This window comes from Cetorhinus maximus, chromosome 20, assembly GCF_964194155.1.
Source record: "Cetorhinus maximus chromosome 20, sCetMax3.hap1.1, whole genome shotgun sequence".
Classification (NCBI taxonomy): Eukaryota; Metazoa; Chordata; class Chondrichthyes; order Lamniformes; family Cetorhinidae; genus Cetorhinus; species Cetorhinus maximus.
The window spans coordinates 63,230,671-63,255,518 of NC_135898.1; the positions used below are offsets into that span (position 1 = coordinate 63,230,671).

At 41.2% G+C, this 24,848-nt stretch overlaps 1 protein-coding gene across 1 annotated transcript in view; it reads right to left on the reverse strand.

Moving 5' to 3' along the window:
• Nucleotides 1–24,848, reverse strand: part of fam53b (family with sequence similarity 53 member B) — a 124,632-nt gene that overhangs the window by 81,511 nt on the left and 18,273 nt on the right. The window contains exons 2-3 of the mRNA XM_078564850.1: nt 12,017–12,226; nt 4,594–4,648 (exon numbers count right to left, since the gene is read on the reverse strand). Of these exons, the coding sequence (XP_078420976.1) occupies nt 4,594–4,648; nt 12,017–12,094 (133 nt within the window). The 5' untranslated portion in view covers nt 12,095–12,226. The remainder of the gene's footprint in view (nt 1–4,593; nt 4,649–12,016; nt 12,227–24,848) is intronic.

Consider the following 24,848-nt stretch of genomic DNA (forward strand, 5'->3'; position numbering starts at 1 on the left):
TAAAACAGTTTAAGCAAGCTGTAAAGATTAGAATCAAAAGTAAACTTGCGTTTCTGATGATATTCCTCCAACCCACCCGGTCCCAGCACTATGGAAATAAGTCTACCTCTTAGGTTCAAACAGTTACACTGGTGTTTATCAGTTAATAGGGGTTATAAATATCTCCCCACTTAAAATGGCACCACTAATCAACTGACAAAAATTTGAAGGAAACTTCACTCAGGGGCACTGCTGTTAGGGCAAGCTGATTTCCAAACCTTTTGGCCAGGGTTTTCCATTCGTCAGGCGGGCTCGGTGAGAGCAGGCGGGGGTGGTCGTGGAGCTGACCACCGCCCCCAGTCGGCTCCACGCTGCGATTTCACATGGGCGGGCCAGTTAAGGCCCACTCTGTGTGGATCGTGAGCAGCAGCACTGAGCGCTACCTGTGCGGGCGGGGGGGAGGAGGGAGAGCCGGGCCTAGCGCGCAGCTTGCTCATGAGCACAAAAGAGCGCTTCAATCTCCGAGGCACAGAGCTGCCTCAGGGAGATTGAAGCACTTTATGAAAAAAAATTAATAAAGAGCAGGAAAATTCAATGAAACATGTCACATGAGATGGGACATGTTTTTAAGTTCAAATGAAACTTTTTATTTAATTTGTAATAGCTTCAGGAAACCTCATACCGCTTGTGGATGAGCTTTCCTAAAAAACTTAAAGGCCGCTTGGCCTTTTCCCCTACCTGCCAAACGTAAGGTTAGACGGGCAGCATAAAATTCAGGTTAATTAACTGATTAATAGCCTTAATAGGCCTATCAATTATCAGCAGTTGCGCAGCCGACTTCGGCGCGCGCTCGCCGAACAGAATATCGCACGACTTCGCGATGATGTTGGCTAAGTTCCAGCATGTTGGGCACGCACCCGCATGCCGAATGTAAAATTCTGCCCTTCATGTTAACCATGATTGATAGAAGAAACAAGTCTAAGATGTTGCCATCTTGGTGCTGTTTCCTCACTCTCAAGGGGCTCATTGGCAGCTATTTGTCATTTTCTTTTCCCAGTTAGGAATGATACAACTGCTGGTGGAGGAATAACTTACAAATGGAGGAGAATGCCAACCTACAAATGGAGGGGAAAACCTACCAAGCAAGGTGGTGTGCAAAATTCTTGACAGCCAAAGCTGATAATAATCACGGTCCAATAACATGTGCCCAAAATCAGCAAAATTCTCATACTGCTAATCCATGACATTTTTTTCCAATGGTTTCTCCTTAATGTTATACATCATACTGAAGTCAAGAGGGCAGATACATGACCTCTCCCTGTTATCTCTTCACCAAAGACAGGTCTAGGATAGAGGAGTCTCTAATATCAGTCTATATAGTACCAGTTCACTCCAAGGTGATTTGGAATATTATAGAGGATACAAAAAACATTCTAGTAATAGCTGTAGAGCAGGAGGTGGAAGGGAGAGAGGAACTTGGTGAAATTACAATCACTAGGGAAGCGGTACTGAGAAAACTGTTGGAGCTGTGGGCTGACAAGTCTCCGGGTCCAGATGTACTTCATCCTAGGGTCTTAAAAGAGGTGGCTAATGAGTTGGTAGCTGTGTTGGTGTTAATTTTCCAAAATTCCCTAGATTCTGAAAAGGTTCATTCAGAGTGGAAAGTAGCAAATATAACCCCTCTATTCAAGAAGGGAGGGAGGCAGAAAACAGGAAATTATAGGCCAGTTAACTTGAAATCCGTCATAGAGTCAATCATTAAGGACGTTATGGCCGGATACTTAGAAAAGCTCAAAGTCATCAGGAAGAGTCAACATGATCTTATGAAAAGGAAATCATGTTTAAATAACATGTGCAGTGGGTAGAGGGGAGCCTGTAAAAGTGCTGTCCTTGGATTTCCAGAAGGCATTTGATAAGGTGCCACATCAAAGGTTACTGTAGAAAATAAAAGCTCATGGTGTAGGCAGTAACATATTAGCATGGAAGATTGGCTGAATGGCAGAAGACAGCCAGTGTGCATAAATAGGCCTTTGTCTGATTGGCAGGATGTGACAAGTGGAGTCCCACAGGGGTCTGTGCTGGGGCCTCAACATTTTACAATTTAAATCGATGATTTAGATGAGGGGAGCAAAGGCATAGTAGCTAAATTTGCAGGTGACACAAAGATAGGTAGGGAAGTATGTTGTGAAGAAGACATAAGGTTGCAGACGGATATAGATAGGTTGAGTGAGTGAGCAAAAATCTGGCAGATGGAGTATAATGTGGGAAAATGTGAAGTTGTTCACTTTAACAGGAAGAATAAAAAAGCAGAGTATTACTTAAACAGAGAACGACTGCAGAATTCCGAGGTGAGGTGCAGAGGGACCTAGGTGTTCTCATGCATGAGTCAAAAAATTAGTACACGGGTATAACATGCAATCAAGACAACTAATGGAATGCTGTCCTTTATTATGAGAGGAATCAAACATAAAAGTAAGGATGGAGAAGAGCCAATGCTGCCAGACCTGCTGAGTTTTTCCAGGTATTTCTGTTTTTGTTTTGGATTTCCAGCATCCGCAGTTTTTTGTTTTTAATAAAAGTAAGGATGTTATGCTTCAGTCATACAGAGCATTGGTAAGACCGCACTTTGAATACTGTGTGCAGTTTTGGTCTCCTTATTTAAAGAAGGATGTAAATGCAGTGGAGGCGGTTCAGAGAAGGTTTATTAGATTGATACCTGGATGCACGGGATGAGGGAAGGTTGGACAGACTGGGCTTGTTTCCACTGGAGTTTAGAAGAGTGAGGGGTGATTTGATTGAAGTGTACAAGATCCTGAACAGCCCTGACAAGGCGAACGTCGAAAGGATGTTTCCTCTTGTGGGTGAGTGAAGAACTAGGGGGCATTATTTTAAAATTAGGGGTGGCCCTTTTAGGACAGAGATGAGGAGAAATCTTTTCTCTCAGAGGGTTGTGCGACTATGGAACTTTGCCTCAGAAGGCAGTGGAGGCGTGGTCAGAATTTTTTTTTAAGGCAGAGGTAGATTGATTCCCTTGCCTAACAATAATCTAAGGTTATCGGAGGTAGATGGGAATAAGGAACTCAAAACACAAACGGATCAGCCATGATCTTATTGAATGGCGGAGCAGGCTTGAGGGGCTGAATGGCCTACTTCTGCTCCTATTTCGTATGCTCGCACATTTGTATAGTGCTGTGTTATATCTGACCCAAGTTATTTCTCCACTCCTGCACCCACTCCAAAAAAGTCATTTGTATTACATTGATTGTTAAATTAACTTTGTCTAAAATTTGCCCAGTAAATGCAAGGTTCAGCTTTCACTGATGTGTATTTAACCAATTATTTACTTTTTTCAATAACATGCTCTGTATTTCCAGTCAGCCCAGTAATTATTTTTCAGATTAAGATTGCAAATCAACCAAATTTTGATTGTTTAAGATTCGAAATATCGCTCAAAATTCACAGAGCACGAAAACCTCACCAGAAACCCCACCTTTTACGAAAAAACCTGGAGGAAGCTTTCACAATTGAAAACTTGACCTGTTTCCAGATATGCTCAGAGTTTGTTGGCTTCATTGCTCTCCTAGCAGCACTTATGATAGTTAGGACATCAGTAGTTCACACATTTACAGTTAATTGGCTTAGGTAATGCCAGATGCACATAACTAGCAGGAAAATCATCATGTGCCTGAAGCAATCCCATGACTCAAACTACTTAGGGTGGAAGTTCCTTTTCCCCTTCAGTTAAAGAGATGAGATAGTTACACCCTTGCTCCTTTCAACACAGTGGTTTTATATTTAGAGCTGTACTTCACCCAGTTTCAGGAAGAGCAATTGCTCCATATCTCTTTCCCATTTTTAGACCAGGTATGGAGCCAGACTGTTGAAATTCTAGGCTCTAATTTTATAAGGGACTCTGCAGAAAAGAAACTTACAAAAGCAGCTCCCCGCATTTACGTCACTAAAATCAGCCCCCTTACCCGACTGAGCGATTGTAAGCCCATATTTTAACAGGTCTACAATGCTATTGGGATATGGGAGGAGGGCTTGTTTACACCACGTTTGCACACCGTCTCCCTCTGCGACCTACATTCAAAGGCAAATTCAGTGATCTTGTGCTCCCAAAGGGGAACTACAGTTTAAAGGGACATAGGTCACAGACAGGGCTGCAAGACTGTAGAACTAATTCTGATCCACATTTCCTTCAAGCACAGGATTGGCAAACTTCCTCCATAGTTTAAAAACGCCTCATGACACTTTCCACGTTGTCACAGGGGCTGTAAAAGCCACATTCCATATAAAGCTTTGTGGTCCTCATAATGTTTGTTTAATATTATACATAGATTATCTTTAGTGCTAGGATTCATATGCGCCAAAAATAAAAAAGGGCTCCAATCATTTCCTTTCAGAGCTCTTCATGTCGAGAAAAACTTACCCACAACCATGAAAACAGAATAAACTCCAGAGAAAACATCATGTGCACAGCATTGAGTCTATGGAATTAGCCTCCCTTGTTAATTTTATTGTAGGGAGCTCACCCACGAGTAATGTTAGTATTGGCACAAATAATGACCTCTTGATCAAGTGTTTTTAATAACAAATCATTTCTAAACTTACCCATAATTCCACATGAGAGGAGAGTCGGCCCTTTACTCATCTTCTTTGGATGATGCTGAAAACAATCAAAAAAAGGCTGTTAAGCCAGAATTTATAATAACTATCAGTTTAAAAAGAGTCTTTAAAATATAGAAAAAACACTTACAGATAGCCGACTAAAAAAATGCATTTAAAAAATTACTATAATTATGTCATGAAATTAACCAATCACAACTCAGGAGGAAAGACAGGTAATTGACAAAGTTACTGATGTAACTTGACATTTTACAGCAAGTAAAATTACCCAATCACAACAAAAGAATTGTATCATGTGACCACATGACATTATGACACCACTAACTGACTTGATTTTGAATATCACCAATGTAAGAACTTTTAAATAGGCAACTTTCTTTTTACATGGAGTATGAAACCAAAATTTAATCTTTAAAAAGATAATTCTTTCTTTACTTGGCACAGCTGTATTATTCTGTTTAGAACATTTGTTTTTTTCAATAATAGATATTTGTCACTTTTTGGTACAGTTTTCCTGCTTAGGGTCCTTTAAGTTGAATCTTCTTTGTGCTCTACATCCAAAGCACTGCAAGCTCAAGAAACTAACAATTACTCCACTTAGTCATCTGGCTATTAGAATTAACATATATTTGTGCTACATTACCAGATTATCTTTAAAATGGCAAATATTACAACAGACAAGACTGAAACTGTTTACAGGCTAAAACGACCAATATATTCATTTACAATAAGGCAGCATTATGAGGCATAATAATCAGCTTGTAACATATATGCATACAAAATTAAAAATGCATACAATAAGAATCAGTAACAGGTCAATTATCCTTCATATGTCCAGCTTCTAACAGAGTTCAGGAATCTGTTAAATAACATGCAAATTTATTGTTATGGTGGAGGGAATTTAACTTCTTTCTCTCCGGTGCTGCTGGAACCTACACTGACCCTTAGGCAGTGCTTGCATTTCCGAGGTCTCTTGTTTAGTTCAAACAACTGCTGTTGCAGGAATTCACATACTGTGTCAAGCTCTCTGACTGATATGCATTAGGAATTAAAACCAACATTTCTCTGCTCTGAAGATCAGAAATCAAGAAGCTGGAACAACTGATCCAAAGCAGACCAGGATCCATGGCCTGGATTTCGCCGAGTCAGGCCAATGTGAGAGTCCTTGTGACTCAGTTCCAGGATTCCTGTCCCCAAACCCATTTCTGGCAATTTTCTCCAGCACGGCATTAAGGGTGCGGGCAGTCTGTCTGCACGCAGCACCCCTGTTGTTGCTGGCTCCATTGCGGCAGTGGACAGTTTAAATCCCGCCCTCCCACCCCCATTATTTAAATGGAGTCAGGTTCCTTCAGTAAGACATAGTTCATGGCCTTTCAGAGGAGGCATGAACTACAGTCCCAAGTGAGGGACCAAAAAAAGTCATCTACCCCTGAAATGCTTTCAGTGACAAGCTTTGAAATACAAAAAACACATCTGTTCTTGCAGTTTCAATAGTTAGATGCTGTATTGCAAGCTAGATGTGTCTTACTGAATGATTAGGATCTCCAGTGTAATAACCTCAAGTGTTTTAAATGCTCCAAGTCCTTTTAAAATGGAAAGGACCTTCAGCAGCTGTCAATGAGAGGGAAAAAAAGCCCCCACCTGCTCCTGGACTGCTTTGATTGACAGGTCATCTGGTGTAGATGTTTTAAAAATGTAGCCATCTGTTTTAGCAATTTCAATAAGCTCCATTGTCTGAGAGCTGGAATGGTTTGTTATGACAGCTGTTGCCATTATGAACGATTGGTTGAATTTCAAAAGTTCCAGAATCACTTATCGCAGCAAGGGGCTGTATAGACATTTTGATTGATAGTTTTAAGAGATTATTAAAGGATTAGCTGTCTTTGATGTGGTTGGTGAAATAGATGCTTGTTTGTTTTCATAACAGATTTACCACTTGAAGGGAGTTAATTTTCTTATAATGGCTTTTTTTTGAAGGAGAGTTTTTTCAGTGTGGTGTATTTGAATGCGATTAGAATGGAAGAATTTTATTTGTTTTTAATTTCCACTTCAAAGACATCCTGAGGTCTGCCCATGGTGAATACAGGGTGAGTGGCTATGGAGGAATCATGACGGCATGAGAGGGCATGGGGGTGAGGCTTTGAGGGTTGACATTCGTTATTAAAATTGGGCTGACATGCCAGTAAATGGAGGCTGGTGTTCCAGCCTCACTGCCTGGCCAGCCTTCCACCTCTATTGACACCTGACAACAGGCCCAACTCCATCTCACTCCCCAGCACAAAATATGGCAGGCTGGGACCTTTTTAAAGAAGATGGGTCTGCCGGGTTGGGAACTTTCCTGACTCAACCTTCCAGCCCTCACCCTGAATATCCAGCCCCATGTCTTCCTCCTTATCCTATAGTTTCCAGTGCAAGCTCCCCGCAACCCCATCAACTGGCCACTATTTTATTTGAAAGCCAAATTCTGGATTTTAACACTCTGTCTAATGCAGGTATGAAACACTCAAGCAGTTGTTTAAATTTAATCAACTGATGCTGTAAAGAGATAGGACCACCAGCTCCATTCCTTACGTGAGTGCTGTATTGCAGTCATAAATTGGTTTGGTATTGAGCCAGTAAACACGGGTTTCACTCCTGAACAGCAGCCCAAAGCAAATGTCTAATGTAACGAAGGCAGATTGCTCACAAACTTGACCTCAATAATCACTGGAGTACAAAAGGAGAAACGCTCCTATCAGAGATTTTCCCTAATTTATCACATGCTGCTGAACCCAAGCTTGTTAAGTTGGTGACTATCCATATGAGCTCCTGTCAACAAGAGACAATTCCAGGTGGTTGCACCTTCTAGAGGAAGGCTTCACATGAGGAAAATTAAAAGGAAAATTAATTCTGGATAATGAGGCTTGAAGACCTATTTAAACTAAATGGATTAGTGCGTTGGTTAAATACTGGGCAAATGTCACCAAATGTAATTTCTAGATGTTTTGATCTGAAGTAAAGTTAATGAGAAAAGCCATTCAGCTTGCTTTGTCAACCAGGTCTAGATTCTGTTTCAGAAATTGGGGGAAGAGGTTTGCTCTTCATTGTCCAGGCATAACAATTTGGAAGAGCAGAAGTGCTAATTGCAAACTAGAACATAAGCGGCTAACAAGTTGATGAATGGAAAATCATGAGCAACTTGTGCCCAGATTTGTGATAAGTGTTTCCACCTTGCCAAGCTCCTGTGCCAAGGCACTGAAGAGGAAAATCTGCCCTTGTTGTGACCGCTGAATAGATTTTCTGTGATGTGCATGAATGCAACAGAAATGTCGCACCTGTCTAAGGCATGGCTAATCTAGTCAAATCTTCTGGAGCTGCTTAGCAGAGTTAGTCATTGATTCTGACTTCCAATCATTTAATCCACCCAGTCTCTTGTGAGCTCACAAACTTAGGGTGGGACATCTGGCACTGCTGCAACTATTTAAAGGACCACAATGATCTTTTAAAGGGAAGGTACTTTTGTATATAGCAAAAGGAATTTCAGAATTTTTGGAACATGTGAGCAGAGAACAAATCCGTTCATTTAAAGGACCTTTTGTTTGGTTCACAATCAAAATGTGAACCTATCTAACTGATATTTATAGAGGACTCTGAATTGCTGTGGTAACATACACTTTTACATGAATGGTCTAGTCTGGAGCAATGGAGAGTGATGGTAGAGGCTCCAATTTCTTTCCGTCACATGGCTGACCAGGAATCTCTCCCACCGCCTGCCATTGGCATGTGTTGAGAGGATTTGCAGGTTGATACTCAACCTGTTTGAGAGTGTTATGAATGCACCTTCCTTGGCAATGAAGTCCTGGGGTGGGACTTGAACCCGGAACTTCTCAGTGACAGGAATGCTACCCAATGCGCCAAAGACCTCCTCAATAGTATTATGATCACTATTTACTAGCAGATTTTTTTACCTATGCACAAAAGAAAGGTGCAGAATGGCTGGCAGAAAAATGGCTCGAGCATATAAAATGTATTATCCAGAGGGAGTTGGTAAAATTGGGACCAAAAGGCAGGATAGCGAATTCTCCTATTGTATCTAACTCTCATGTGCAGTGAACCAATCCTCTGCGTTATTGGCACATAACAAAAAGATACAGTAGGATAGCTTCCAACACAATCAGAATAGGACAACATGCAAACACAGTCAACAACAGACAAAGAAGATACAAAGTTCCAGCAGGATTCAGAAGCAAGAATAATTCCTAAAAGGCAAAGCCCAATGAAAAAGCTCATTAAAAGCTAAATTATACAAGTACATCTTACTTCAAATTCTATCCTACAGAATACAAAAGTAGCTGCATGAACAGGAGACATTTTCCTGATGTTTTGACAAGCTCAAAGCTACTCTTTATCATCAAACATAAAAAAATAATGTTTCTGCATGAAGGTTTAGTACCGAACACCACAAAGGGGGATCAGAAGTGAGAACCTACTGAATCGAAATGACTTGATGGAGGGCTCATGTTAGTAAACCAGTTAATAATTAAGTTGCTCTCCACAAGCAAAACCACAAGCAACATTTCTGCTTGGCAAGGTTCACACTATGATAGTTCAGCATCTTCGATTCGGTTTGGTAGATTACAAGGAAAATAGTGCAATCAACACTTCCATTGCTCAGATAATGCCACCACCGAGGGAGAGAGTTCACTTGAAGCCCTGCAATGTCTTAATGAAAACAAAAATCTGCATCTCAGCTTTTCTTTTCAAAATAATGTACAAATAGAAAATAATGAACTTTTCACAATTATACACAGAAAGTAACTGTGTTATGCTTTTGTGCATATAAGCCTGGTACTGTAAACTTCCATAACAACTTCAGTGCTGTCATGCGCTGTATTCCAGATAAATCTTTAGTATTGCTTCACTGCTAGACTGAACTTTAGCCAGTCATGGCACTAATATAATTTGGCGATGTTCAAACTGAATAGCAAATATTGACCTCATTGGCACCTGCAACAGATTTTTCTGCATTGTACCACTGGAAGTGGGATTGGGAATGACGCTGTAAAGCTGGTCAAAGTGCTATAACCATTTACACCAAAACCGTGGCTAGAATCTTCGGGTTCGCATGCGGGCACCGCTCCCCAATGCATAAAATGTCACGCCGTGACGTCGGGTGTGTGTCCCGGCGTCACCGCGCGTCATTCAGATCTTCCGTTCAGCGGGCACGAACAGAGCTGCCCGTCCAACCTGAAGGTTGGGGGGCAGGCAAAGAGCCCAGTCAGCCTCCGCATTCATCATGAAACCTTATCCACGGGCGGGATGAGGTTTATGAAGGATTTATAAATCAAATACATTTTTTTAATTAAAATTCATTGGCGTGTCCCAGCCCATGTGACACTGTCAGAAACTTTTTTTTTCCTCTTTATTTAAATTTTTCAAAATGTAATTAATCTCCCTGAGGCAGCTCCATGCCTCAGGGAGATTTCTGCTCTCTTGAGCGCAGCCCTGACTCAGCCTCTCCCCATGTCCGCACAGGGAGCGCTCAGTGCTTCTGGGTGCGTGCCACACTGGCCCGCCCATGTAAAACGGTGGCACACAACCGATCGCGGGCGTCGACCAGCTACGCACCCACCCACGCCCGCTCCAACTCAGCCCCTACCCCGGACGGGGAGAAAATTCTCCCCCATGTGTTGCAGAAAATAAATTAGTTAAATACGCGCATCCCGATTCAAACTCACGGGCAGAATCTTTCCCTTGTTGGGTGGGCTCGGTGGGGACAGGTGGGGGTGGTCGAGAAGCCAACCACTGCCCATGATCGAGGCCGGAGAGCGACTTCACACTGGCGGGCCAATTAAGGCCCGCCCAGCGTGAAACGTGCACCGCAGCGCTTAGCGCTGCCTGTGTGTGGGCAGGGAGGGGGGCGGGGGGGGGAAGCTGAGCACGAACTTCGCGCATGCATGTGAGTGCGCACTTCAGAATCTCCCTAAGGCACAGAGCTGCCTCAGGGAGATGAAGACTTAAAAAAAGCGAAATTAAAAATGCTATAAAACATGCCCCCTCATGTGATTCTGCCAAATAAGCAGAGACATGTTTTTAATTAAATTTTAAGACTTTTATTTTATTTTTATTTGCTTTAGGCAACCTCATCCCGCCCATGAATGAGGTCTCCTAAAAAGTGCAAAGGCCGCTTGGCCTTTTCGCCTGCACCAGAAGCGAAAAAGTTCTTCAAATAGCCTTGTTAATGGCCTTAAAGGGCCTTTCAATTGTTGGCGGACGCGCTGTCGACTCCGGCACATGCATGCCAACTGAAATATCGCGTGCCTGCACTTTGATGTTGGGACACTCACCTGATGTCAATGCGTGTCATTTTACGCTCGAACAGGTCAGGCGCGCACCCGCCTACCAAGCTAAAAATCTTGCCCCATGTTTCCAACACACTTTGTGCCATTTTCTTTCTTACTTTTCCATCTTCTCCGTCGATATGCAATGGCTACTGGGAAATGCCATTTGCAGTCTCAATTTGAATCGGACCAGAGTAATATTGGAGATTAATGAAAACTATCCAGTTTGTTTTCTTTTGTCTTTGAGGCTTATTCTTAGAAAGCCCATAAATAAAGTGGAATTTGGAATCATTCACATTTAGCATTATCTTTGCATAACTCCTATAGGGTAATGATTAACTCTGTTTATCTATATAGATGTAACCCAAGAACAACATAGGTGAGAGCGTACACTAGGGTGCACACAGGGCCAAATAGGATAACCGCACAGACTCTCCATTTGGAGAATGGACAAACTCTCCCATTTTGTGGGAAAGTAGACTTGTTGGCCAACTCACATAAATATTAGTTCCAAACTGTCAACATTAAATATTTGCTGCAGATCGAACTTTCAGCTCTGAACAACGCTTTCGCCATTGATACAAACTCAACTGTTAGTTCAAATAGATTCCCCAAGGAAGCTCACCTTAGCTGTCCTTAAACATTGATAGTGTTCCCTCATGTACCTCATGTGAGAAATTTAATTTGAACAAACTTTTCAGAACTTATTATTTCAGATGCTGCCCCAGGTATCAGGATAGCAGCTGTGATTATTACATGGTTGCTGTTCTGGTTTTGGAATGAACGGGGTGCTTTAACTATTAGTGCTGAATTAGGTATAAACTGAAGCCATCCCAATGAGATCAAACTAAATTGCCCAGAGAAAACCAGCTTGAAATTAAATTTACATATTAGTAGTAGCACCACACAAGAAAAAGGCCCATAAATACAACTTTCGAGGACTTCTAAAGAATTCAAATATTACAATACCGCACAATATAATCTACCCATAGAAGTTATCTTCTGAAACTATTTATATTGAAAACTCAAAGTAAATGTTATTTTTTTTTAAAAATGATCTACACATTAGACTTAATTAATAAGCTTACCAATTCAGAGTTGAAGGTGTTGCATATACCATAATCCAAGCCCTTGTTTTCCGGACCTTTGGTTAAAAGAGTCACCATGGTAACATAGTCATCTTTTTGGATCCATTACACTGTGGGCAGCAGTCAGTAGGTATCATTTTAAGCCACATCTTCCATTTCAGGTCAGCACGAGAACTAGATGCGAGTATACTACTGCAATGCTCTTCATAACTGTCCAATACCACAAATGAGAGAAAAGAGAAAGGAGGTACAGATGAGTTTTGTGTTCAATAAATCAAAAACTTGAAGAATTAAATTTCTACTGAATATTTATTTCCTCCACCCTGCTAGTGCACCATGCATCATGTCCCGGGCAAGATTTGTCAAGTGACTTGTATCCAGATCTCCGGCAACCCTGCTCTCTAACCATCTGCAACTTATTAATAAATTAGAGCTTGAAGTGATATTCCCATGAAATTTCAATCCTGTTTGGGGAGGTGACTGGCTTCTACTGTGTCCCCTTAGTGTCGTGATTGAGGTCAGGAGATCAACATGTGGGGAATCACAAGCATGAACCAAATCCTACTCTCAATGCCACAGCATTGTACTTTATTAGCATGTTGTGTCTTTCAATGCTTGCATGGAATAAAGACATGAGGCCAATTGCCAAACAGAATAGATAGGAAATATTGACATGAAAAAACTGCAACACATTCCAATATTTGATTTCATAGCAAAGTTCCTTTGTATCCCTGTGAAAAGGTAAAAATCCCAAAGATATTTAGTTGAAAAACAGATCATTTTGCACCCAATGTTGCTCCAAATAAACTAGCACTACGGTGGATAGATTTGCTTGCCTTGTTTAATCCACGTAACAGGGGGAATAGTGGTTTAATATCTTGGGAAAGCAGACGTAATTTGCTCACTCAAGATGTTTGACAATCTGTGTGCAGGCATTTTTCCTGCAATGAGATCATTTAGGTCAACTTCATTTGAACCCTGATAGGTGATTAGCTAACATGCTCTCCTTCATTGTTAAATGAGGTCAGTGAGTTCAGTTGAAGTGATGAAATTGAAGTACTGCTAACGATTCTCTTAAACCCCTTTCCTCGGTCTCCTCCACCGTCACCTCTAACAATAAGTGCAACGAGATCATGGACTTCTTTGTCACTTAAGATCAGATCGAAATCATCAGCTGCCTCTGCTGCATTCCTCCCTTCCATTAGCCCACTGGGCCAAATTTCCTCTTAACTTCCCCCTGCCCGAGCCATGAATTAACATCCTCCTCTAGTTTCTCTCCTATCTCCCCGGTGCTCTCTCTGAACTCACCTCGTCTATGAGACACACCTCGTGCTCCCTTGATCCTATCCCCCAATGGATCATCTAACTTCCCTTCCTGGTCCCCATGTTAGCTGATATTGTTAATGGTCCTCTCTCTCTTCAGATATTGTCTCTCCCTTTTACATCTGCCATCATCGCCCCTCTCAAAAGAAAGACAATCTTGACCCCACCATCCATCTCCAGCCTCCCTTTCCTCACCAAACTCCCTGAACGTGTTACTGCCTCCTAAATCTGTGCCCATCTTCCCCAGGACTGCATGTTTGAATCCTTCCAATCAGGTTTCCGCCTGTCACAGTACCAAAACAGCCCTTATCAAAGACACAAATGGCATCCTATGTCACCGGAACAAAGATAAACATTTCCTCCTCATCCTGTCAGCAGCCTTTGACACAGTTCACCACACCAGCCTCTTCCAATGCCTCTCCGCTGCAATACAGCTGGGTGGGACTGCTCTTAGCTGGAGCCATTTTTATCTATCGAATCCCAGTCAGTATTATTTGTAATGGCTCTCTTTCTGTTCCCTCACCATTTCTTCTGGTGGCCCCCTATCCTTGGGTCCCTCCTATTTCTCATCTACAGCCGCCCCTCAATGACTTCACCCCAAAGCACAGCATTCGTTTTCACACGTATGCTGATGACACCCAGCTCTACCTCTCAATCACCTCTCTCAATTCCTCTACTGCTGCTAAATTATCAGACTTCTTATCCGGCACTCGGCGCCAGATGAGCAGAAATTTCCTCCAATTAGATATTTGGAAGACTGAAGTCATTGTTTATGGTCTCCGCTCCAAACTTCACTCTCTAGCTACCATCCCTCTCTTTGGCAACAGTTTGAGACTGTTTAGTCTGCCAATACCAGTTGGTGTCATATTTGATCCCGAGATGAGCTTCCAACCACGTATTTGCATCATGACTAAGGCCGCCTATTTCCATCTCTGTAATATTGCCCAAATTTGCCCATTTCAACTCATCTGCTGTTGAAACCCTCATTCATGCCTTTCTTATCTCTACACTTAGCTATTCCAATTCAGTCCTGGCTGGTCTCCCACATTTTACCTTTCTTAAATTTAAGGTCAAGTGAAACTCTGCTCCCTGTGTCTTAACTCATACCAAGTCCCGTTCATCTACCACACCAGTGCTTGCTGACCTACATTGATTCCCAGACGAGCAATGTCTTGCTTTTAAAATTCTCATCCTTGTTTTCAAATTCTTCCATGGCCTCAACCCTCGCTATCTCTGTAATCTTCTCCAGCCCCACAATCCTCGGAGATGTCTGCAGTCCTCTAACTCTGGCCACTTGTGCGTTCCCAATTTTAATTTCTCCACCACTGGTGGTCGTGTGTTCACTTGCCTAGGCCTCAAGATCTGGAATACCCTCCCTATATCTCTCCACCTCACTTTCCTCCTTTGAGATAGTCTTTAAATTCTGCCTCTTTGACCAAATTTTTGGTCTTCTGACCTAATATCTCCTTATGTAATCTCCTTATGTCATACTTTGTTCTGAAATGCTTCTGAGAAGCATTTGTGGACATTTTATTATATTAAAAGGTATAATACAAATATAAAGGTATTGTTGTGAGACGCCACATTGAAATAGCCCACGGAGGAAAGAGTTGTCTTCTCAAACTGTGACTAAGCCCCAATGATGAACCACTATCTGGCTAAGCTTATAACAAACTTGCTAAGACATTATGCCTATTAAAAGATACTTCACTGTCTTCTGGATCTTATCAAATGAAAACCTTTTTAAATTCTTAAAATTTAGGATGTTGCTTATTGCCTATCACATGTAGATACCAAATCACTGTTTACACTTTAAGTAAATATACAACATTTGAACTGAAATTCTAAATTATAGAGGCTGGTACATTATATTGTCCATTTTCAGTTATAAATTTATAGAAAAGGTGGATTCTCTGGCAGGATATGTTGACTGTGTCAAATTCAAATTAAATTACATAGCAGGATTACCTTCTACATAAACCATGCCTTGGATGGTTTTTGAAGAAAACTTGCACTTCATACTTAAATAATCCAACTATCATTGGGTTGATCAGTTTTGTTTGCAAGTAGTTAACACAATAATAGAAAAGCTCAAAAGCTTGAAGTTTAAAAATTCCTATCACCAACATAGGAAAGGATCCAGCTTTCTACTGGAGGCTGAATCAGTCTGTTTGTATATTCATGCATATTTGAAGAGTTTCCAGGGGAAGCATGATTCTTATACCTCCACTGGGTTTTTCTGGGCTGTGCGAGAATAAGATTTGCTTTTTCATTCATTAAGTACTAAGGTTCTTCTCTGTAATGTTCACATTAGTTGGATTCATGATATGCTCAACAGATGCCAGAACTGAAGAATCTGTACACAGAGTGCAAAGTGGAGCAGAAATAGATTTTGACTTGAGAGCAAGACTCTTTAAGCACACATTCCTTTTGCAACTGTATTCATGCTGGAAGCCTCCAATGATTTAGGACAGGGCTAAGAAAACAGCAGCAACTGAAGATACTCATGCACTGACGGATGAAGCTATGGCAATACATCAAACGGATAAACTACAAAGATCAACAGGAGGAAAAACACTGCAAGAAGTGCAGGAAAAGACAGTATGAACACCTCATGAATTATGCCAACCAAATGAATGATGCATTCTGCTGCTAAAGCAGACAAAGCACCTAATATTTAAAAAAATGAAATGAGAAGCAACAGGTGGTGAGAGATCACCTGCTGCTAATGAACAGTTAATCCACTGGGAGGATCACATCCACAAAACAGTCAAGAGGCCAGTCCTGCACTGGTGGCAGGGTGAAGGTCACATTTCTGCAGAATGTCATTCTGTTTTTGTTTGCATATTGTGTTGGGGATCACCTCACACCATAAACTCAAGCTCGCTGCTCCCATATTTGGGGTAGTTGGACATTCTGGCTGAGTAATTCCTGGTGATGGCACAGTCAAACCAACAATCCCCAATGGATATGGATTTCCTTTTCCAATAACAAATACAGATGGACCTCAGGAAGTACTCCCATACATACCTTTTCTCTTTTTGTGCCTTCCCAGGTATGGTTCACTAGGTTTCTGAAATAAGCACTTCAGATCCACTCTAACATGAGGAGAGTCGGTTGCCTACATGGAGTGAGTCCCTCTGCAACAGTGAAGAACTTGTCAAGTTCAGAGCATGAGAACTATTCAAACATTTGCTGTTTGTTCCTATGTATTCTCTCATCAGACCATAAAAACACAGTCTGATCTCATTCCAAGTGCTTAGAATGTTTTTTTTTGAAAATGAGCTGGTGCTGTAATGGTGTTCGTAATACACTTATCAGCATTTCAGTGTTGGCAGTTTTCACAATACTGGTGAATAATTTTATCCTCAGTAGTCCAGAGATTACAATCTAAGTTAGTATAGTTACTGAAAATAAGTGATTAAACCAGTCATTCAGGTCCGCAGGTCAGGGTTCAGAATTTTCTCAATTCAATCCTAGCAAGGCCGACTTTGATAAAGAGCAAAATAATAAGATGAAACAATTCCTCTTTATCTACTGAGACAGCTTTACTGGGGGAAATAATGAATTCAGTCATATGCTTGTGACTGGTTAAATTAATACTAATAAAATGTACTGCTTAGAAAAGTTTCTCTTAGATGTTGTTTGCCACGCCTACAGATATAGGTATATGTTAGTCCAAAAGGGTTATTCAACGGTGATGTCTGCAATAGTTAAAAGAAGTATGCAGCATACAGGTTTGTACAGATTAAATCTACCTTAAAGTAGTTAGGGTAAAGGATACCAACCGACATCTCTGCAATAATTACACCCATGACACATTAGGCTGTGGCTGTCTCTTCTCAGCTTTGGTTCATGCCAGTGGCTCACTGGAAGTAGATTCATTGGGTTGCAGCAGAGGAGACGGCCACTTGACCCACTTTCCTTATGTCAGTGCCACCTCCACTCTTATCCCCTTTTTTTGCTCTTTCTCCATATCCTCTAATGTTTTTCCTCAAAGTATGTTTCTAATTATTTATTAAATGCAGTAATTGGATTGGCTTCAGTAGCCACTTGTGATAATGTCTTAGCATATAAACGTTTCTTTTCCCTTTATGCTTTTAATGCTGATACAAAAGAACTTGATTTTAATCCCTTTCCACCTCACTGACGGGCAGGAGAGAGCTGGGAGTTAAAGTATCAGGATGGGCAATCAATCAGTCTCATGCCCACCCCTTTAAAGCACATAATTTAGGGCATGGAAGAGTTTCCTGCAAAACATATGTGGAGGCTGAATTACAGTACAAAAGTTGTGGCCTAATCCCATCATCAGTGCTGTGACTTACATTTAACAAAAACTGGGGTTGGGTAGGCAGGGGAGGCACGAACTGCAGGGTTCCTGGCAGCTGATCAGAGGAGAGAGCTGCCAGCTCCCCAAGGTAAGTGGCTCTTTCAACACGCCTTGAGAGTCAGAAAGAGGAGTTCTCACCCAGGGTCCTCAAGAAAGCCTTTGACCAACCACAGGTACCCACTCCTGATTGCTGACAGCCCCTCCTTTCCAACTGCTAACCCCCTGTTTCCTGACGATTGCTAATCTACATCCTTCTGAATTGCCAACCTCCCACACCCCGATTACCAAGGACCATCCCCAAGGGTCCCCAGCTGCAGCCTCCTGCCACTAGGGGTCTCTCACACCAGCTGACCAGGCTTCCCATTTGGTCAACTGTTGGGAAAGAGGCAAAGTTATAATACGTTAATAATTTTTGCCATTAAGATTGGTATGGCGTCCATATTCCCAGCTTTGGAGGGTCCTTAGCAATTTTTGGCCTCCCCTGCACTTTCCCTCCATCCCCATTAAAATGTCTTATTACAAATTTACCTAGTAGAAATCATTTTCACTATTAAACACTCTGAAATCTTTGACCATCTGTAAGGTGCCCTTAATATTTTCTGCTTTAATGTGTCTCAGTCTTTCAAATCTGTCAAGCTAATTCTATCGTCTCATCCCTGATATCATCCTAGTAAATCTGCATTCTACCTCTTCTAGAACTTAAATATTCTCTGTGCAATGGGTTACCTAAAATTTCATGCATCACTTCAACTTGCATGTGTTCATAATCACCTATCTGTTTATGTATTCAATGCCCCCATACAAAATCCAGAATCCAATTTGTCCTTTTTATGGCTATTTTCACCTGCAGTTGTATTCATAGATCAATGTATCTGGACCCTCTAGATCTCTGTCTTCCTCCATGCTATTGAAAACATTACTGTTTAGATTATTTCTCTGTTACTTATTGTTCCTTTTCCAAAAACTGTTGCGCTTCACATTTATCTAAATTGAACTGCGTTTGCCACATATTTACCCACTCCTCTAACTTGTCTGTGCCCCCAAGCAATCATCCTCAATCTTTCACAGCCCCTAATTTAGTTTGCAAATTTGGAAACAGGTTTATCAAAATGATATATGCATAAAACTGGAGTATTGCAACATGGGTTGCCAGAAAAGGCCATTAGCTAGGTCTTGTCAATTCAAGAATCATCCATTTACCTCTACCCTCTGCTTTCTATCTTTCACCTATCTCTGTATCCATGCTACCACTATACTTTTAATACCTTGGACCTTAATCTTTGCAACAAGTCTCAAGTCCCAAGAGTAAGAGGTCAATTGATTGAAACATAAAAGTTGCTGAAGGGTCATGACAGGGTGGCTATGTTTCATCTTGTGGGAGAGTCTAGAATTAGGGGGTCACTGTTTAAAACTAAAGGGGTCACCTATTTATGACAGAGATGAGGAGAAATATTTTCTCTGAGGGTCACAAGTCTTTGGAACTCTCTTCCTCAAAAGGCGGTGGAAGCAGAGTCTTTGAAAATTTTTAAGGCAGAGCTAGATAGATTCTTGATAAGCAAGGGGATGAAAGGTTATCGGGGATTAAGTGGGAATGTGCAGTTGAGGTTGCAATCAGATCAGCCATGATCTTTTTGAATGGCGGAGCAAGCTCAAGAGGCCGAGTGACCTACTCCTACTTCGTATATTTGTATGTTTTCTCTCATACAGTTTAGAAGTAGCCTCTGCAGGCAGATCTAAAAAGGCTTTGTACAAATTCCTGGTGATGCCTTTTGGCTTCTGTAATGCTTATGGATGAGCTTCAAAAACAATGGGTTTATGCTCAAATTTAAGAGTTATTTTCTCTTCCACAAAGACATATACGTGTAGTTTCTTTGGCAAATTGAATTGCTATAAGCCCAAATGAAGGCAGGGCCCTTAAATCATAAACTACTCTCCAGGTACTGAATTACAAAGCTTCCAAGGTTTGAGATCCCATCAAGGTACCACAGGCTACTGTCTGCATTGGTTAAGTGGAAAAATTTGTCATTGAACTGCACCTAAAGCACCAAAGACATGGCAAATTAGCACAATATTGTTTGATTAGATAAAAACAAAAAACTGCGGATGCTGGAAATCCAAAACAAAAACAGAAATACCTGGAAAAACTCAGCAGGTCTGGCAGAATCGGCGGAGAAGAACAAAGTTGACGTTTCGAGTCCTCATGACCCTTCAACAGAACTAAGTAAAAATAGGAGAGGGTGAAATATTTGATTAGTGATCTGGGTTGAAGAACAGCCTAGACTGAATGAATGGAAATCTCCTACATCTGGAAAAGCACTATACAAAATCAGTTTGGGCAGTTTCAGCTGTAATTCCCAGGGAGTATACATGGTCAACAGCACAAAACTGACATTAACCAGCAATCTCAAATCAAGCAAGCCCATAATATGTCTGATGTAGTATATAGAAAATGCCACACTGCTCCAAAGAACACTGCTCTTCAGAGGCAGGGGCTTGGGCACATTGAGAGTGTAGAAAACAGAGACCTGGCCTGGTAGTGCTTAATTCTGGCACTGGCTGCATTCCCAGTACTAGCAACCCTCATCTGGGTGACTATAAAAATTAAACATTTTTTGGAACACAGTTTAAGGCTATCCAGTAATCTCAGCTGGAGGAGGCCACAATGGGAGAAGGAAAAATAACTGCTGCTAAAGTGTTATGAAAATGATGTAGTGACAATGTTTCTTTTGATTTAGGGTATAAAGCATTTTGTTGGCTTTGATTTCAATCAAAAGCTGGAAACCACTCAAATTTACTGTATATCTTTTAATTTATTTGTTTGAATCAGTATATCTATTTTGTTTGTTTATTAACGTATTGCTCTTTAAACTTGCCCTTAAGAGCTGTATCAATATCCAGTTTCTGACATAAGCCAGAGATTAATGGCAAAATACTGTCAAGTTATATTTGTGGTCGAGTTTCATGCTGTAGTTCTGTAGTCAGCCCACACGTTGGGTATTGTGACCTCAGAACTTTCCACTGTTTGTGTGTTATGAAGAACAGCATTTACATCTCAGAACTCTAGTCATCATTTTAGCCTGCTTTCGTTTATTTTCTCCTTCAAGCCTCACTATAATAATATTTAATAACATGATGATCAAATGCTATCTTCAATATTCCAAAAAGTCTTACATCTTTTTCCTGACATACTTTGAGGATGTAGGGATATATGCAGTTTGTAGAGTTTTTTTTAAATAAAAATAATTGCATCAATTTCCATTTAAGAAAAATCCCATGCTTGAAGTGAATACTTAACATGGTGCAGATGATGTTAGGGGTTTTCAATCTGCTTTGCTTTATATTTAAAATAAATGTTGGTTAAAGCAGTAAATGTTGATTTGCATTACCACAATTGACTGTAGGAAGGAAATTAGCTTTATGCACAGATAAAATATAATTATAGTTACTAGTTTGTGGGTGATATGACATTAATTGCCTATACAAGTTTGCCCTGAGTCTCCTGGGTCTTTGAACTCCTGCAGTCTTTGTGATGATAGTGTTCCAACAATGACAATAGGTAAAAAAAATTGCAGGATTTTGACCAGGTTATCAAGAAATGGCAGGATATGTCAAAGTCAGGGTAGTATGTGAGTTGGAAGAGAAAGTGGAAGTAATGTTGTTCCTACATATCTTTTTACCTATAACTCAAGAGATGATGGTATATACTCTCCATCTACTGCAAAAGATGATTGAACTGATCAATACAAGAATGAAGTGGGCCACAACTATACTGCGATTTAATATTGCAAAAACATTTATAATGATTGGTCCTGGTAGAACCCAGACTGAACTTCAGTAAGCATTATTGATGAGTAAGTGCCACTTGATAACATGTCAATGGGGCTGTCAATAACGCCTTCCATTACTTTGCTAATGGTTGAGATTTGGGTGAAGGGATGGTAATTAGCTGGTTGGAGGGTCACACCCTCCTGACTGTATTTCACTGTGCCTCAACCTTTGATGGGTCTGGACTGCTGATGGGAAAGGTCATATTAGTGATGGTAATGGAGGGGAAATTTTTTTTTTAATATATAGATTGAAATTTCCTGACCTCATCTGTACCAGGCTAAATATCCTTTTTAAACATGGGATTTCTCTTAAAAAGGAAGCTGATGATGCAATTGCTGTTCTTAAAAACGAACTGTAAAGATTTCTACTTGCTTTAAAGAGTATGTCAGGAAAACAATATTAATGATACTTCAGGATATTGACGATAGCATTTGATCACCATAAGCATGATTACATCCTGCTATGTTACTGGCTTCATAATCCAGAGCCTGAACTAATAATCTAGAGACATGAGTTCAAATTCCACCATGGCAATTTGTGAATCTGAGTCCTGTTAATTAAATAAATCTACAATAAAAATCTAGCATCATTAATGGTGACAACGAAGCTACTGGATTGTCGTAAATGCCAAAGTAGCTCACTTTACTAATATCTTTTAGGGCAGGAAACCTGTCATCCTTACCCTGTGTGTCTCCAGACCTACAGCAATGGGGTTGATTCTTAAACTGAACCTCTGGAATGACCTAACAAGCCATTCAGTTGTATCAAACTGCTACAAAAAGATATAATAAAAAATAAAACAAATGGCATCTATGTAGGCATCAAACTCTGACTTAACAAAGGCACACCCAGCAAAGTCCTCTTCACTAATAGCTAGGGATGTGCCAAAATTGGGAGACCTACCCCACAAACTAGTCAGGTCTGACAAAGGTATGATTCTGTGAGTTTCACTGCCAGCCAATGTCACAGGACTCCTCTATCACCATCACAGGCCCACCAGAGGTGGAAGCACAGTAATAGATGTTCAGGAGGGAACCCAGACAGTTATGAACCAGTCTACTCTCAATCCAAGTGAAGGAAGGAGTAATTGACAATGCGATCAAATAGCACTTTAACCGGACCATTGACGCCCAATTTGGGTTCTGCCAGCGCCATTGGCTCCAGATCTCATTACAGACTTGCTCCAAGCATGTACAAAAAAGGCTGAATTCCAGAGGTGAGGTGAGGTAGCCTTTGATGGAGTGTGACTTCAATGAGTCCTGGTAAAATTGAAATCTGTAGCGATCGGGGGTGGGGTTCGTGATGATGGTGAGGGCCAACATCTCCAGTGGGTGGAGTCATACTAGCAGAAAGAAATATGTTTTGAAAATTGGAGGTCAATCATTTCAACCCCGGGACATTGCTGCAGGAGTTCCCCAGGGTAGTGTCCTAGGCCCAACTATCAGTTGATTCATCATTGACTTTCCCTCCATCAGAAGGTCAGAAGTGAGGATGTTAATCAATCATTGCACAGTATTCAGCTCCAATCATAATACCTCAGAGACTGAAGCAGTCTGTGCCTGCTTGCATCAAGACCTAGGCAACATCCAGGCTTGGGTTGATAAGTGGCAAGTAATATTTGTGCCACAGAATTGTTAGACAATGACATCTCCAACAAGGGAGAGAGTCTGAAATGAAAATAACATGCTGGAAAAACTCAGCAGGTCTGGCAGTATCTGTGGAGAGGGAAACAGAGTTAACATTTCGAGCCCAATATGATTCTTTTTCGGAGTGAAGAGAGGTAGAAATGTGATAGATTTTATGCTGTTGAAAAATGACAGAGGGGCAGGTGAAGCAAAAGAGAAGGCCAGGGATAGGTTAGAGGGCAGGGGAGGTTAAATGACAAAGACATCATGGAACAGAAAGCAAATGGAGTGGCAATGATAGTATTAAAAACACAAAACATTGGTCCAGAGTAGGTGTTAATAGAATATAAGATCAACACAGTCTGAAAGCAAAAACATGAGAACAAGAAACAGACTGGCACTTGTGGCGAAAAAAATTCAAAATGGAGGAGAATGTTCATGGACTGTAGTGGGTGAACTCAATGTTGAGCCCAGAAGGCTATAAAGTGCCTGCTTGGAAGATGAGGTGCTGTTCCTCCAGCTTGCATTGGGTTTCACTGAACGTTGTAGCAGGCTAGGACAGAAATGTGAGCAAGATGGTGAACTGAAATGGCAAGCGACCAGAAGGTCAGGGAGTTGCTTGTGGACTGAATGACAGTGTTCCACACGGCAGTCACCCAGTCTGCGTTTGGTCTCCCCAGTGTAGTCAAAAGTATGATGGAATATTCTTCACTAGCCTGTGCAGCTCCAACAACACTCAAAAAGCTTAACACCATCCAGGACAAAGCAGCCCGCTTGATCGGCACCCCACCCGCTACTCATGCCACCATTGGTACAAGGTGGCAACAGTATGTGCAATCTCAGAGATGCACTGCAGCAAGTGACCTAGGCTTCTTCCATAGTACCTCCCAAACCCATGACCTTTATCATCTAAAACAAAAACAAAAATACCTGGAAAAACTCAGCAGGTCTGACAGCATCTGCGGAGAGGAATACAGTTAACGTTTCGAGTCCGAATGACTCTTCATCAGAACTAAGGAAAAATAGAAAAGAGGTGAAATATAAGCTGGTTTGAGGGGGGGGGCGAGGTGGCGGGATGGGGGGGGGACAGGTAGAGCTGGATAGCGGGCCAGTGATAGGTGGAGATTGCCAAAAGATGTCATAGACAAAAGGACAAAGAGGTGTTGACTTTGTCCTTTTGTCTATGACACCTTTTGGCAATCTCCACCTATCACTGGCCCTCTATCCAGCTCTACCTGTCCCCCCCGCACCCCTTAAACCAGCTTATATGTCACCTTTTTTCTATTTTTCCTTAGTTCTGATGAAGAGTCATTCAGACTCTAAACGTTAACTGTATTCCTCTCTGCAGATGCTGTCAGACCTGCTGAGTTTTTCCAGGTATTTTTGTTTTTGTTTTGGATTTCCAGCATCCCACAGTTTTTTGCTTTTACCTCTATCATCTAGATGGATAAGGACAGCAGACAAATGGGAATACCACCACTTGGAAATTCCCCTACATGTCACTCACCAGCCTGACTTGGAAATGTATTATTCCTTCATTGTCACTGGATCAAAATCCTGAAGCTCCCTTCCCAACAGCGGACATACTAACATAACACAGACTGCAACAATTCAAGAAGGTGACTCATAACTAACTTAAGTGCTATTCGGGATGGGTAATAAATGCTGGCTTTGCCAGCAACAGCCATATGCCACAAATGAATAAATAGAAAAAATTAAAATGAAA